General features: G+C 37.8%; 1 protein-coding gene across 1 annotated transcript in view; it reads right to left on the bottom strand.

Moving 5' to 3' along the window:
• Nucleotides 1–414: 414 nt before the first annotated feature.
• The window catches only part of LOC149302995 (peptidyl-glycine alpha-amidating monooxygenase B-like), an 88,478-nt gene continuing 72,985 nt past the window's right edge, over nucleotides 415–15,907 (bottom strand). Inside the window, exons 17-25 of the mRNA XM_089481691.1 lie at nucleotides 14,290–14,362; nucleotides 13,067–13,277; nucleotides 12,290–12,484; nucleotides 11,121–11,239; nucleotides 5,742–5,841; nucleotides 3,820–3,870; nucleotides 1,889–2,101; nucleotides 1,514–1,570; nucleotides 415–599 (exon numbers count right to left, since the gene is read on the bottom strand). Coding sequence (XP_089337817.1) covers nucleotides 415–599; nucleotides 1,514–1,570; nucleotides 1,889–2,101; nucleotides 3,820–3,870; nucleotides 5,742–5,841; nucleotides 11,121–11,239; nucleotides 12,290–12,484; nucleotides 13,067–13,277; nucleotides 14,290–14,362 — 1,204 coding nt within the window. The remainder of the gene's footprint in view (nucleotides 600–1,513; nucleotides 1,571–1,888; nucleotides 2,102–3,819; nucleotides 3,871–5,741; nucleotides 5,842–11,120; nucleotides 11,240–12,289; nucleotides 12,485–13,066; nucleotides 13,278–14,289; nucleotides 14,363–15,907) is intronic.

The raw sequence follows: 15,907 nt of genomic DNA on the forward strand, positions 1-15,907 counted from the left end.
GCTATATCATATTGTGAATTTAAAAAAATAGAAGAGATTTAGCAGCTTTGTATCTATGTGGCACACATCTTGGTACTGCAGTTTTTTGTGACTTTTAAAGGCATGAAAAGCATACATAATTGGCAATTAAAGTGCTATTGGAAAAAGCTGAGGAAGGCCATAACAATGGAAAAAAAGTTCCCTTTTAACCGGAAATAATTAATTATATAGTCCATGTAAGCTTCATATAGTGATAACAAAATGATTTTTTGAATGTTCACGTAAAGACTACAACAGCACTCATAATAATAAAAAGGAAAGAAAACCATGGCACTTGTACTGCCCACAGAGACTAGTACAGTAGTTACAATTAAATACACAATTTCAAACGTGCTAAAGGACAAAACGTTGGGCGGAAGCAGTCAGTCGTCTGTTTCAGGAGGAAGACACTGGTGGTGGTGGGATAGGAGGTGCGGAATATTCCTCTTCTGAGTCCGAGGCATCGTCGTCATCCTTTTCTTGATCACTTCCCTCTGTACTAAGTCTGTCAAAGCCTTTCCTACTGTAGCCTTTGTGACTTGCAAAGAATGTCCCTAAATTGAGGCCTCCACTTCCTTTGCCTAGGGAAAGTAAATTAAAAAGAGAATAAAAACATTAGCCAAAAATCTATTTCTATAGCATTACGTATTTGAAATGGTGAGATTATTTTTATGAATGATGTTAAAATATATTAATGAAAAATCTGAAATATTATTTTCAATGAAAGTATGAACTTGACCGAACTAAACAGATATGTGTGATTGGCCATCTATAACACTGTGGTTTAAGTAGAACCAACTGCAACTTATGTTTCAGAGACAACCAACCCTAAATATTATATTTTATTATATGACATTTATGTTGTATAAGATAAAAATATATACATATATTGTTGTGCAATGTTTGCTGCATTTTATATTCTGGACAATAAAGTACATAATACTAAGGAAACTGCAGACTTTGGTGGTAATCTATTGGTACTGATTGCATAATAACGTATTTGAGAGTTCTTTAGTAGGGCATATTAACTGTTTTTGGCAGCATTGAAATGGCAGCAGTGTTAACCTCTCAACAAATTGGTTGTCGCTTTCTCCCAAACATTTCAAGAGAAATGATTTTGAATGCCAGTCTCTAAGAGGTCTTTACATGTTGTTATACCGCTTATAGATTTTTAAGGATTTTATAATCTTTGACATAGACTGTAAGATCTAGAGTCCAGTCATATTGTAATTTTGTAGGTACTCAATTAATAAAAATATACATAACAGACATGGATTCTTCTACTTTCAGATTTCCATATCCCGTATATGAAAAAGACATACCAAATATACACCCCATTTACATGATTAAGTTCTGTAACATTAGTTACATGAAATCAAAGTAAACATGTGACATGGCTGACAATGAAGACGTGAACAGAAATGAACCCCCACACTAATTTTAACTCTTTCTGAATAAAATGACACTTCAGAAGAGGTAAAGATAAAAGGCACACCTCTGAGTTTTCCTAAAATCCCTCCTGAAGTCGATTCTGATTTGTGTTCGGCTTCACCTGGAGAAAGTACAAATACAAGGGCTGCTCTTAAAGCTTTTCTATTAAGATGTGAATAATAATACTGAATTGAATGTATTTAACACAATGGGGATACAGGGAAATAAAAGTTGTCAGGGGTGTAACAGGAGGCCAGTGTACGTGGCTCAGCAGATCTGCCTACTTTTAAACATCATGTCCTCTGTTGTACCAATGCTCTACTTATCTCCATCTAGATGTTCCCACAATGACAGTGGTATTATGTATTGGAGGGCTTCTGGGATGTTCATCTTCAATCAAATTGGCTGCAAAGTCTATGTTTCCTTACGAGTAACATACCTCCGTAAACTCTGACTTTCCTCCAGCGGATGAATATTGCAATGGCGATGAGCACCACGATGGGGATAATTAAGAGGGTGATAATCAGAACTAGAGACACCCCAGCACCGCTGTGTTCCACAACACTCTGCTTTTCTTGTACATGCTCCTCGGTAGTTGATGATTTATTTATTTTGGGTCTGCTTTTAACGTGTGTTTCAATTATTTCTGTTTCTGAAAGAAAATGTAATATATCTCTATGAATCACAACAACCAAAAACTAAAAAATCCACACTTCAGTCTGAAAAATTAATGGATTTTGCATTTGTTTAAGTGTTATATGAGACACTGATTAATTATGTTACTGTTCCCTTACCACAAATATCGAAAATTACCTTTGTACTTGCCTATTCCCTAAAATGTTATCTTGATTGTGGCTCATATCTGTCAGCCTTCCTTGGGCTAAACATTATGTAATGTCACAATTCCGTGTATACCCTCTGCATATGTCTGGGGCCTTTTCAATAGTAAATAGAACATCAAAAATGTATTTTTTCTTATTCGGTTTTATTCATTTCCTTCGCTTTAACGATACCTCTCTTTTTTATCTTATAATTATTGCCATTCAACAAAAATATATACCGCATTTGCTCGATTATATTCAAGGTCGTCTTAAAATCATACCTCAAATAGAGGTCTGACTATAAGACTAAGATCCAGATCCCCCGCAGCGCTGCAGGAGACCTGCATCCTCCTCTCTGGCAGCCTGTGTGATGCGCACAGACAATCTCTGTTGCTACCCGACATATTGGAAAATGGGGGGGATAAGGCATATCAGGGAGGCAGAGTGGCATATAGGGGCGTATAAGGTATATCTGTGGGGCAGAGTGGCATATCAGGGAGGCAGAGTGACATATAGGGGGAGTATAATGGCATATCTGAGGGGGCAGCATAGCAAGCCTGGGGACAGATATGCATTATTGGGGGCAGGTTGGCAGATGAAAGGGAAAAATGCATTTTCCTCAGGGACGTCTTTATAATCGAGCAAATACAGTAATATCCTATCTTGCTAGTAACCTGTTTACAATGCTCTGATCAAGCTGTGTGAGAGTCCAGGTTGTGTTCCAGGTCTTTCTGAAACACTGTCTGCAAATGGATGTCTACCTGCTCCTCCTTAGTTACATATAAATGGAATCATCAGCTGCCATAAGCTGAAATTTAAATAGTATTCATGCAAATAGGACAAAGATAGAAACACCAGCAATTCATGAAGACAAAGGAGTCAAAAAATGTGTAGTTAATAAGTCTTTTTATTTGGATACTTGATCCCGTATTAAAATATATATATATATATATATATATATTCAAAAATATAAAAAAGAAATATACATGAAAAATGCTTAATATAAATTAAACATACCAGCCTCAAGGACAGAGAAGCTGCTTAATGTATTTATCAAAGGCTATAAATATATGGTCTGAGCTGGCGTTTCATTTGCTCTATTCATGCAAATACCTTTGTAAAGACACATCAGCACAATACTACACCGGGAATCAGTTCCACACAATTTATAACCTTAAAAACACACTAGTCACATAAAAGCTACAATAGAAAATAATCAGTGACACAATCACGGCCATTTCCATCCTTGCCCTTTGTCTTTTTGTTATGCATGTTTATTGGAGCACCATTTAGTCTGAGGTCAGAAACATAAAATCGATTAACATTTAAAATACATCAGCAAATTAGCACATTTATGCTGTCGAGGACATCCAAAATACGATTGATGACAAAATATTTGTTTGGCATAAAGATTTATTTGGATTTATAGAACCTGTAGTCTTCAAAAAGATTGTTGTTTTGAACACCTTGTCATGTTACATATTTTTTGGAACAGCATTCTCAGTATAAAACAGTTAATGCAAATACTCCTAGACCTTGATTGAGGTACCTGTTATTTCTTCTACTGCTATGCCGGCCTTTTTCACTGATCGATGTTCTGCTTCTGGGGGAATAAAAGAAGAAAGTCAATGACTTGATCACTAAGCATTTTCTGGCCAGACAAAGCTACATGGAAAAGTATCTCTGTAGTGAAAAACTGGAGTTTATTGAAAATGATATGAAATGATATGATATTGTGAACTTCAGAATGAACCTGAAGGAGTAAAAGAATTTTTTTTTTTTAATTTTGTTATAGGATCAATAAAACACATGGGGTAAAACAATGACCTTAAAGAACTGCATTATTTATTGTTAACACGTAAAAAGTGTAAAACTATACATGCGAACCTGGAATTCTTTGGTAGGTACCAAAAGGTGCAAATTGTGGAGTTTGTCTATGGTCCCAGCAAAAACATGGTTAAACCTGGACCCTTGAAAAATTGAGTGCTTGGAGAATTCTATTTGCTAAAATGCTCCAATTTGCTTTTCTGTGATATCCTTAATTGAGTGTTAATGGTAAACGGTGGGCAAAATCACCAAACACAAGCCACACTATCTGGCAATTAACTGGCTGTAACAGATGCTGCACCCCCATTTTATGAAAATTATCAGGACAGCAATTTTACATTGACTTACAGGGGTTAAATTGTAATATTTTGTAGATTCACCATTGTTTCCATTTTTGTGTATATTAATAAAAATGACTCACAGTATAGTCTACGTTTAAGTGTTACTTCCCTATTTTTTCACCTCTGTTGTGTATTTGACATTGTTGTATGTGTGATGAGCTTAGCTTGGTGCTGATGTTGTCAGCAGGATCATTTGCTATTGTTTTATGTGTTAATTATGTTAATAATTTTCTGTTTCCTGTGTTTGTCAATTTCCCCAGTGTTTGTTCAATTTCACTATATAAACTATGCCCAGTCCTAACAAAGTCACGACTGGTGTGTTTTGTCTGGTCGTATGGACACCTTTACTCTGAGAACCGCTTTTACATCGGCCTTTGGTGAATAACATATAGTAAGCACAGATCAAGAATTAATTTTCATAACAAGGAAAATGATTGTAGAGATTGTAGTTTTTGTTAAAGTCACAAGCTATCTTCCTGTTAATCATAGGATTAGGTTCTTGCTTGTCTTTGCTACAACAGAATATTAATAAAGAACTTTACACAACAACTAGGCATATGGTCTTGCTTTGTCCAAACTTGAATGCAATACGATTTTTACTGGTAATGTTTAAGTGGGTTAACAAAAAGTAGCACGTGTAGAATGGTTTCCACTTTTGTTTTCTGCATTAATGGCGTCTTTGTCTAGGATAACAGCACTGACCATTAATTAGATTGCATTGCAACTAAACGATGCCTGGAGTATGCATTAATAATGCCTTAAGGAGTTGATGTTTCTTTCTTTTAGTAACACAATCTAACTTACTACATTAAATGGCTAATGAAAAAGTAAAGCTCAAAGCATTTTTTGGGGAAAAAGCCCAAATGAAATATTCTTGTAAACTAAAGAAATTATAAAAAAAAATAAAAATTATTTTTTTGTGTGTCCTAATCCTTAAATTAGGATGAGAAAAATGAATATAGTTACAATATTAAGTACACATTTTTAGTAAAGGGGAACGCAAAGCTACAAACCTCAAGTACTTATTTTTTGCTGGTCTCTAATAACAGAACAACAACATCCCACTTGTATTACAGACAAGAGCCTTTTTGTCATCCGGTTCTAGACTTACCCTCTTATTCTTAACTACAATCTGTTCACCTTTATCTATACAGCCTCATCCCTGAAGGTCTCAGAGACCCATATTCTTGTAGCAAGGCTCCAACTGGGAGGTGAGAATGGCCTTGGTTTAAACCTAACACATAGATACAGCCCATTTATAGTGAAACATGAAATTCATAGGGGGAAAAAACAAAAAACGTACTTTCCGAAGGGGTGAACTTCCACACGGCGTTGGCGTGTGCATCTCCAACATATACCGTTCCATCATCTGAGGCAACAATGTCGTGAGGCATGTCGAAGCTCTGAAACATTAACCATGCTAATAATTAACTTCTATATAAACCAATAATAACTGTGTATTCTTTTATATGGAATAATACAAGCAAAAAAGTTAAGTGTATATATATATATATATATATATATATATATATATATATATGTCCTGTGGCTTTGTGATCAGTAGGTGGTACTTGGGGCAGAGCTGGCCGACTGTCCCGAACAGTCTCTCAAACAGCTGGGGCAGGGAGTGGATGTTGCTGAACACTGCTCCCCTGCCCAAAGAAAGAAAACATTACCAAAGACCCGGGGAGGCAGGGCTTCACCCAGAGACTCCAGGTCAAACTCTGAGGATGTGTTGGCCGTGTTATTAAATGCCTGCTATGGAGATGGATGGACTGTCACTTTAATTACATACAGCATATACACTCTCTCACTTGTCTACAGTGTCATTAAGTGAATGTGGATAAAGACAGGCATCCATTCGCTTAAGTGAAGTAGGGATAAACATTTCAACTCCCTGACTACTGTGCAAGAAGAGCTCAGGTGGCCCTGTATAATGCATATCTAAATCAATGAGGAGCATTTTAACCCCTTCAGTACCGGGACGTACCTGGTACTTCCTGGTTAACAGTCACCGGTAGACCGGGACGTACCAGGTACGTCTCCTCCAAAAAACACCCCCACATCACCACAATCGCGGTGATCGTGGGGGCGCTGCTGCTGCTGTCTACCCAGGAGTCCTGGGCAGACAGCACAGCCTGTCTAAGCCCGTCCCCAAGCCCACGATCACTCCCACGGAGTGATTCTCTAGGCAGAAACCGCGATTGCAGAAAAATCTGCAATCGCGGTTTCAGCTGCCACAGGCAGCTTCAGGGAAGGGTGGGGGGGTATTGAATGGGTCCCCACACAAGTGTGGGGACCTGATCCAACACCCCCCTGCTGCCTGATCGCTCCATGAGAGCGTCAGTGCAGCGTTAACCCCTTCAATGCCTTGAAGGGGTTAATTCCCGTTTTTTAGGGGGTTCTGCTGCTGGTGGTCTGCCTGGAAGCCCAGGCAGACCAGCAACAGCAAAAACGAGCCCCCAGAAGTCCTCTGATCAGTCCTGTAGGACTGATCAGAGAGACTCCTCCCCTACAATCTCCAGTCTATTGGAGATTGTGTCCCAGCTGCCAGAGGCAGCTTCAGGGACAGGGAGACAGGGTTCTTTGGTCTCCACATGAGTGTGGAGACCAGACCTCCCCCACCCTTCCTCAGTTAACCCCTACCCCCCTCTTCCTCAATTAACCCCTTCAATGCTGCGATTGTGTATGACCCCCATCGCAGCATTGCAGGGGTTAATATTAGTCCCCACAAGCTTGTGGGGACTAAATATCAATCAATGCTGTGCTTCAATGGAGCATCAGCATTGAAAGAGTTAAAAAAAAAAAATATTTTTTTTTAAAATAAATAAATAAATAAATAAATAAATAAAAATAAAATAATAATAATAATAAAAAAAAATAACAGCACTGACCTGAAAGTCCAGGGTGCTTCCAGGTCAAATGCTGGGCTGATCAGATCACTCCTGGCCAATAGGAGTGATCGGATCATTATGGCAGCCCACGGATGACCCTGCTCTACAAAGAGAGAGGGGTCATCTAGGGTAATTATGAAAAAACACAAATTATTAATAAATGAAAAAATCATAATTATTACCTGATCACTTGTCGGTGACATTTTAAGTCGCTGATTATTGATCGGTCTCCCTGATTGATGTCAGCGGCCTAAACCTGTCACTTACAAGTAATCTGATGAAAAAAAATATTTAAAAAAATGTAAATGCACATGTTCCAGTTTTGCCCTCATAGCTTCCTCAAAAAATACATGAACCATGCATGTGAGGCCTTGTTGGAACCGGGGGGTGTTGGTGAACAAAATGTGGTGTTTTTTTTCCAGTGTTACACATATGCTGTGCAAGAAATAAATTGCAACATTGAAATGTATGCGTTAAAAACGCAATAAAATAATTTCCCTGTGAAGTTTGGCAGACATCAGTGAAGAAATGGCTGGCTGAAAACTGTCAAAACTACCCTAGTTGAACACCTTGACTCGTGTACTGTTCATAAATATATACTTTTATGGGGTAATTTACAGTGGGGGGGCTTCCAAAATGTCCCAAATGGGATATGGGCCCAGGAAACCAATTTCTGAAAACTTGCGCATGTTCCAGTTATGGCCTCATGGCTTCCTCAAAAAATGCATGAACCATGCATGTGAGGCCGTGTTGGAACCGGGGGGTGTTGGTGAACAAAATGTGGTGCTTTCTTCCACTGTTGCACATATGCTGTGCAAGAAATAAATTTTAACATTGAAATGTATTTGTTAAAAACGCAATAAAATAAATTTTCCGTGAACTTTGGCAGACATCAGTGAAGAAAAGGCTAGCTGAAAACTGTCAAAACTACCCTAGTTGAACACCTTGACTTGTCTACTGTTCATAAATATATACTTTTATAGGGTAATTTACAGCAGGGGGCTTCCAAAATGTCCCAAATGGGATATGGGCCCAGGAAACCAATTTCTGAAAATTCCAAATGTGAAAACGAAAATGCGCATGTTCCAGTTTTGCCCTCATAGCTTCCTCAAAAAATGCATGAACCATGCATGTGAGGCCTTGTTGGAACCGGGGGATGTTGGTGAACACAATTTGGTGTTTTGTTCTGCAGTTGCACATATTCTATACAAAATATAATATAAAATCTAAAGCAACATTGCAACATATGCAAAAAAAACCCCAAAAATATAAAAATACCTCAAAATTTGGCAGCAATTGGCGATAAAATCCCTGTTTGAAAAGTGTCAAAATGACCCTAGTTGTACACCTTGACTTATCTACTTTTCATAAACATATAATTTTGGGGGGATAATCAGTATTTGTGACAACTATTGCAGTTATTAGACTACCATGCCAAATTTGAAAAAAATTACATTTCAAAAACGTGATGCATGCCTTGCAATATTTGCCCTATACTGGTCAAAATAGATAAAAATCCTGGCCATGTTGGGTGGTTTCCAAATCAGGACAAGTTAATGAATATATTTGGGATAATTTTTTCCCATTGGTTTAATGTGTGTACAATTTGTATGTATACAAAACTGTAAAAAAATGCGTTTTTTTCATTTTTCCCCCACTTTTTCCAGTTTTTTTCAAACAAAACAATGTACTACCCAGCTTGCTATGGTTTCAAATGAAAGCCCTACTTGTGCTGAAAAAAACAATATATGATTTGTGTGGGTGCACCAATTGATAAGAGAGAAATTACAGTTGAAGAAAGACATGGCAAAAACACAGAAACGGCTCCGGTCCTTTAGCGACACCCTAGCTTAAAAATCCCGGTCCTGAAGGGGTTAAGGAATCTCCCACACTGCATTCCACTGGGCCAACTAAGACTGTGGGAGTTTTTCATGTACCCCCTTTTAGTGATAAGACCCCATTGTGTCCACTCTTTTTACAGCAGACAACAAAATAGGCGAGATACAAGCCATGCAGCTCTGATATGAAATCAATTTATTTATTTTTTAACCCCTTAAGGACCGGGCTCATTTTTCGTTTTGTACCCTGTGGGACCGAGGCTGTTTTAATACTTTTGTGGTGCTTGTGTTCAGCTGTAATTTTCTCCTCACCCATTTAGTGTACCCACATAAGTTATATATTGTTTTTTTCAGGACAAGATGGGCTTTCTTCAGATACCATTATTTTGATCGTATCATCTTATTTACTATAAAAAAAATTAAAAAACATGGTGAAAAATTGAAAAAAAACACATTTTATGACTTTTATTTGAAAAATCTTTTACTCACCTAAAAAAGCAAGTAAAAAAACTAGCTAAATAGATTCTACTACTTGTCCTGAGTTTAGAAATACCCAATGTTTTTATGTTTTTTTGCTGTTTTTTGTAAGTTGTAGGGCAATAAGTACAAGCAGCGTTTTATGATTTCCAAATCTTTTTTAACAAATCTGGTCATTCTGCCTCCATCTCCTCTTTGGAACATCTTTGAAGCCGGTTAACTCAATTTAACCCATTCAAACCATATATTTTTGAAAACTAGACACCCCAGGGTATTCCAAATGCTGTTATTTTAACCCTTTCCATGCACCAATTATACAACTACACTTTGTCAAACTTTGTAATAGTAATTTTTTTTCACACAAATTGTACTTTAGTTATAGATATACAGGTCCTGGTATATGCCACTGTCAAACAACACCCCAATGTGTGTTCAGGAACATCTCCTGAGTGCAGTGATACCCGACATGCATGGATTTGTCGTGTTGTTTGAGATTTAAAATGCCACATTTGGGAAGTGCGCTTTTTTTGTCCATTTTGGAAAGTCTGTACCTATGCCCTATCTTTGAGCTCAGCCACTCCAATTTACACCATCAGCCATTTTTTTTTTATATTAGACACCCCTTGGGTATTTGAAGTGCTTTTATTTTAACTCTTTGTTGAGATTTTTGAGAAATTTTAGCACTTGCTCAAAATAATAAACTTTATTTTTTTATTTTATTTTTTTAATACTTTTTTTTTTTTTATATTTTTTTTTACACATTTTGCTGGATGGTTCATCTAGTGACATCACTGCATAATTATTTTTAAATGTTAGCACTTTTAATTTTTTCCATATTTTTTTTTATTTTTTTATATTTTACTAATCACATTGTGATTAGAAAGCTGGGCTCCATTGACTTGCATGGTTGAATGCAGTACCTGTATTCAACCTGCAAGTGGAGCCAGAGTTCTCTAGACCATCTAGCGAACTTTAAAAACTTGTTTGTTGCTTTTACAGGGCGGCCGCCATCTTGTTGATGGCGAAGAACACCGGCAGCTGCGGCTGTGACCACTCTCCGGAGCGGTCACAGCCCACCCAGAGGTAAGTGTTTGGTGTCGCTGGATGCCTCCTGATCGAGGCATTCCAGCGACACCATTTAAGTTTAGGAGGCGATCGTTGATGACGCCTCGGGGAGGGGCCAGACATGGCCCCCGATGCCGATCTCGGCGTTACTGAATGCCTCGACATCGAGGCATTACAGTAACGCCGTTTAAGCGAAGAAAGTGATCGTTGATCACTTTCTAAGCTTATTTTACTTTTTGACGGTTCAGGACCGTCAAAGGTCATTTAGTGACCTTCATGTCATGACGGTCCTGAACCGGCAAAGGTCGCGAAGGGGTTAAAGAAACCATTAGAATTTCTCGAGCCACACTGTTTTATTTTACATAAATTTAAATATGCTTTTAGAAATGTATGTAAAAATGATATTACCTTTCTGGCAGGAATAAATGTATCTATAATTTCTCCACTGGAAAAGTTCATTGCAAACCCTTGCACCGGTGGCAAGTCTTCAAAGTAAGGCTTTCCGTTAACGGCATACAATAGTCCATCTGAAATTAAATCAGACACAGTTATAAATACTTTTAGTACACATAGCAATTTACATGCTATAATGAAGATAATTATTTCATTCCTATATCTAGAACAATTATTTTTTCCCCCGAAACTATACCATATTATCAATGCTAATAGCAGTTAGCTCTCTGTTTTACCTTATTTATTTTAATTACTAAACACATTGTCACATATTTCACTTATTACTTGAGTGACTGGGAAACTTGATCCAGTTTTGTTTATTCGTTTGTATTATTTGAGCCTGAAACTAGCTTAGCACAACTTTATTAGGGTGAGAAACGTAGACAACTTTCTGGGACAGTTTACACCACATCAGTTTTTTTGTTTTCCAGAATTAACATGACCTATTTAGGCTTTTTTGCCAACTATGTTATCAATATTTGTTAAATATTAACATTAGCTGTCATATCCAGGGATAGGCAACAAGCGGCTCAACATGCACTAATGACTTCCGAAATCCTTGTTATGGACTAACAGACAATAGTATCCTTGTATAAAAAATCTTCTCATCCCTAGTCATGTGTGTACATATCAATTCTACGTGAAAGCTCTCTTCCAGTCTCTCTTCATTAATATGATCAATTTCACATAAAGTAAATTAAAAGTAGACCTATTCAAAATTAACAAAATCTATATCAACACTTAATGCCAAACCACTGAATCGCTACTGAAATTACAGTTCTTCTCACTCCAATTAATGAATTAGGTGTTTCTAGTATCAAACGCACACATATAGATTGCAATTAATCACTGGACTAGCTGAAATAAGCACTAAAAGACCATTTTAACTGGATTTCAATCAAGTTAAAATGTCTACAAATGTAGTGTTGTAGGTCCACTGTTACCCAGAGTGATCATACAATATTAACTTTGTGCTTTGTGTCTAGGCTGAGCAGTTTATTTTGTAGCTTGATTTACCTTTTATTATTAAAAGTAGTGATAAAGACCCACCAAAGAGTGCAGTGTGATTGATTATTAGGTTTCAGTTTAGCTATGAATAGTTATAGCGTATTAAACATATATACCTGCATAAGAGACAGCAAACAATTCTCTTCCAAATTTCCTGTGTTTGATTTCTTTCACAAAATGTCCAGTTTCAGAGTGAAAGCACTGGATCCGGCCATTTTCTCTGTCTGCCACACAAAGTTGCCCGTAGTCGGGGACCAAGGTCAGGCTGTGTGGGATGTGAAACTGGCCAGGTCTGGCATCTGATGAAGATTCTATAAAACATAATTAGCATTAATAATTGCATTCAATTCTGTGAACATCACCACAAGCAATCCTGAATAAATGGAAAGGGTGTCTGAATAGTGACGTACATATACAGTGCTTTTACATATGCAACAATGAGATGATAAAAGATTTTTACAAAATTATGCTTAACATGTTCTTAACATGACAAGCAGATTAAAGATCAGAAGACAATTTACAAAATTAAGTTACCTTAATATACTTAGAAAAAAATCCCAGACAACGCTTCAGCATAGTAGCAATAGTTATTCAAATACAAAAATCTTTACAGACGTAAAGTAAGTTTGTTTAAAGCCTGAATTTGCTGTTTTTCTAGCGCTCAAGTTTTTTTTTGAAAGTCATAACCATTGGTTTCTCAATTGTGTCACGTATTCAGTTCACATATGAACTGAATTTATGTGTTTTGGTTTAGACCTGGCTGTGATTCCCATGAATGTAGAAATAATGCAAAGTTTATTTGTGACATTTAAGCAGGTAAATGTTGACACGATTAACGGTTGCCTGATTATTTACTTTTAACTCTACCATAGTATTTTACTGTTCAAACCTACCTTCTCCCCACTGCATGATAAACATCCCGTTGGGCGAGAACTGCATGATTCGACTATTGCAGTAGCCATCGGCCACATAGAAGTTACCAGTTATTGGATCCACAGCAACATCAGTGGGCTGACAGAAGTGCTTCCGGTCACTTCCTGGCTGAAATGCCCTTCCCAATATCAAGAGCGGAGACTCTTCGCCATGTGGTCCCAACTTGAAAACCTTTACAGGCAATGTGAACAAAACCATTTAGCTACTTTAGGAAAATCAAATCACCATGAATAATCTACAAGTTATGAATGCTCTTGGTTTCACATTCACTTACTAATCCCAGAACTTACTTTTGGGTAAAGTTTCATAGAATAATACTACATTTAATATTAAAGACACAAGTGATGCTTCAGCTTGGCACTCTTTCAGTTTAGCTGTCTACTTCTAAGTATAATGCATGATTAGGACCACAATGGAATACTTAGAAGTTTGCCAAGAGAACCTCAACTGGACAGCCCCTGAACATACCGTTTCTATGTTACAGTAAACATATTAAATAATGTTAACTTGCTCCCAATGGCAGGAGTATCCAGAAATATGCCTCTGGCTCTCACGATCTCAAGTGTTCTTCTTTGGCCACTTAAAAAGTTGAAAGGTATGTGGGTCTGGTGGAGATATATTGTGCTGGGTCTGCTGCCACAGCAGTAACGTGCTTCTTTAAGTGACAGAGATTTGTTATATGCCATGTGTTCATTGTGTATCACACTGTAATATTTTTGTTCAAGAATGCAATTCAAAGTAGTTAAAGGTAGTCCTGTAGTCATATTCTGAACTACTCTTATCTATTCCAACCTCAGAACGGTCACTACAGTGCTAAAACGTTCTGTGAATCAAGGCAGTATGCCAGGGGCAGATGTAAAATTACAGATTTAAAGCATGAGATAAATTTTTCCCTGTAGAAACCCTTTAGGACATGAAATCAGCAACTCTCAATGCTGTTCTGTAAATTGAGACAAACCAATACTTATTCATGATCCAAACCACGCGGGATGAATCCAATTGAACATTCAACTTAATCACTACTCATCGTTATACATACACAGCAATAAATGTATGATTGATGAGAATCACTTACAGTATCATAGTTCTACTGTTACACAAATTCTATTACTGAAAATAAGTTTTATTTCTAAGTTTCAAATGTTTGATGTTTTTATTGAGGTATATTGAAAAAAAAACAAACCTGATGAAGAGCAACATCCGTCACCCAATAATTTCCATCTTTATCAACAGTTAATCCATGTGGCAAATAAAACCTGCAAGGAAGAAAACATTACACATATAAACAAAATAATAATTAATTATTATGAAGGCATAATGCATGTACAAATCCTAATCAAGTTTCTGAGTTTTTACACAGATATATATATATATATATATATTCCTCTTCTAATGAACAAATGTTTTTTTTTTAATGCATGTTAATGTTAGTGCTAATTGTTGTATTGTTAGTTTTAATGTTATTGTTGATTTTGTGTTCTCCTCTATTGTAACATCATTATGTAATCTTCTGGCACCCTGTAAATAAAATGCGGCAACAACAAAATATAATAATCGTTTATTTAACCAGTTTCTACAACAGGATAATGCCATGTGCAGTCACATAAACTGGAATACAACATGGGAAAATGATAACTACTTTAGCAGCCCACGACAACTATATAGTACTACAACTACAGTATATAGACTATATAAGTGCCCTGGACCCAGGCTCTCCCCCCAACAGCTGCGAAGGTCATGAGGTGGATGGCGAGCGAAGGAAGAATAACTGTTTTCTATATTTTATTTTTGGGATATAGTGTCCTGAAAAACATTTTGTTGGATGTTTAGTGTGTTAACTAGGGCTGCAACTAACGATTATTTTAATAATCGATTAGTTGGCCGATTATTTTTTCGATTAATCGATTAAAAAAAACCAATATGCACATTTTTCGTTTATTTAAAATAATTTAATGAACTGGATGTTAAAAAACAACTTCAAATTTACATTAACATTCTTATTTTGTTATGATGTAATAAAAAACAATATTTTCAAAGTACAAGAACCAAAACACAATATTTATGAAACAAAATAACCACAAACATTCTGAAAAGAGGTGGACTATTACTGTTCAAGAAACTTTGCCCCAGCCCTGGCACTTTGCACCCAGCCCTGGCACTTTGCACCCAGCACTTTGCACCCAGCACTTTGCACCCAGCACCTTGCACCCAGCACTTTGCACCCAGCATTTTGCACTTTGCACCCTGCACTTTGCACCCAGCCCTGGCACTTTGCACCCAGCACTCAGCACTTTGCCCCAGCCCTGGCACTTTGCACCCAGCCCTGGCACTTTGCGCCCAGCACTTTGCACCCAGCCCTGGCACTTTGCACCCAGCACTTTGCACTGTGCCCCTGCACCCAGTCTCCAACTCTGCCCTGCACCCAGCCCTGCCCCCACACTCACACCCTGCACCCACTCTGCCCTGCACCCACACTCACACCCTGCCCTGCACCCACACTCACACCCTGCCCTGCACCCACACCCTGCATCCCCACCCCCACTCTGCCCTGCCCCCACACTCACACCCTGCCCTGCATCCCCACCCCCACTCTGCCCTGCACCCACACTCACACCCTGCCCTGCATCCCCTGAAACCCCACCCCCACCCCCACCCCCGCGAATCGCTCTGTGCGAATGGAGCCACTCGCACAGAGCGAACCGCTCTGTGAGAATGGAGCCACTTGCACAGACATGAAGAATACTTACCTCCGGAACGCGTCACGTAACTAAAAGAAGGCGGAGACTGCAGAAGCGGGGAAC

The sequence above is a fragment of the Sceloporus occidentalis genome, unplaced genomic scaffold (assembly GCF_023333645.1).
Source record: "Sceloporus occidentalis isolate IW3139 unplaced genomic scaffold, rSceOcc1.0.p SCAF_16, whole genome shotgun sequence".
Lineage (NCBI taxonomy): Eukaryota > Metazoa > Chordata > Lepidosauria > Squamata > Phrynosomatidae > Sceloporus > Sceloporus occidentalis.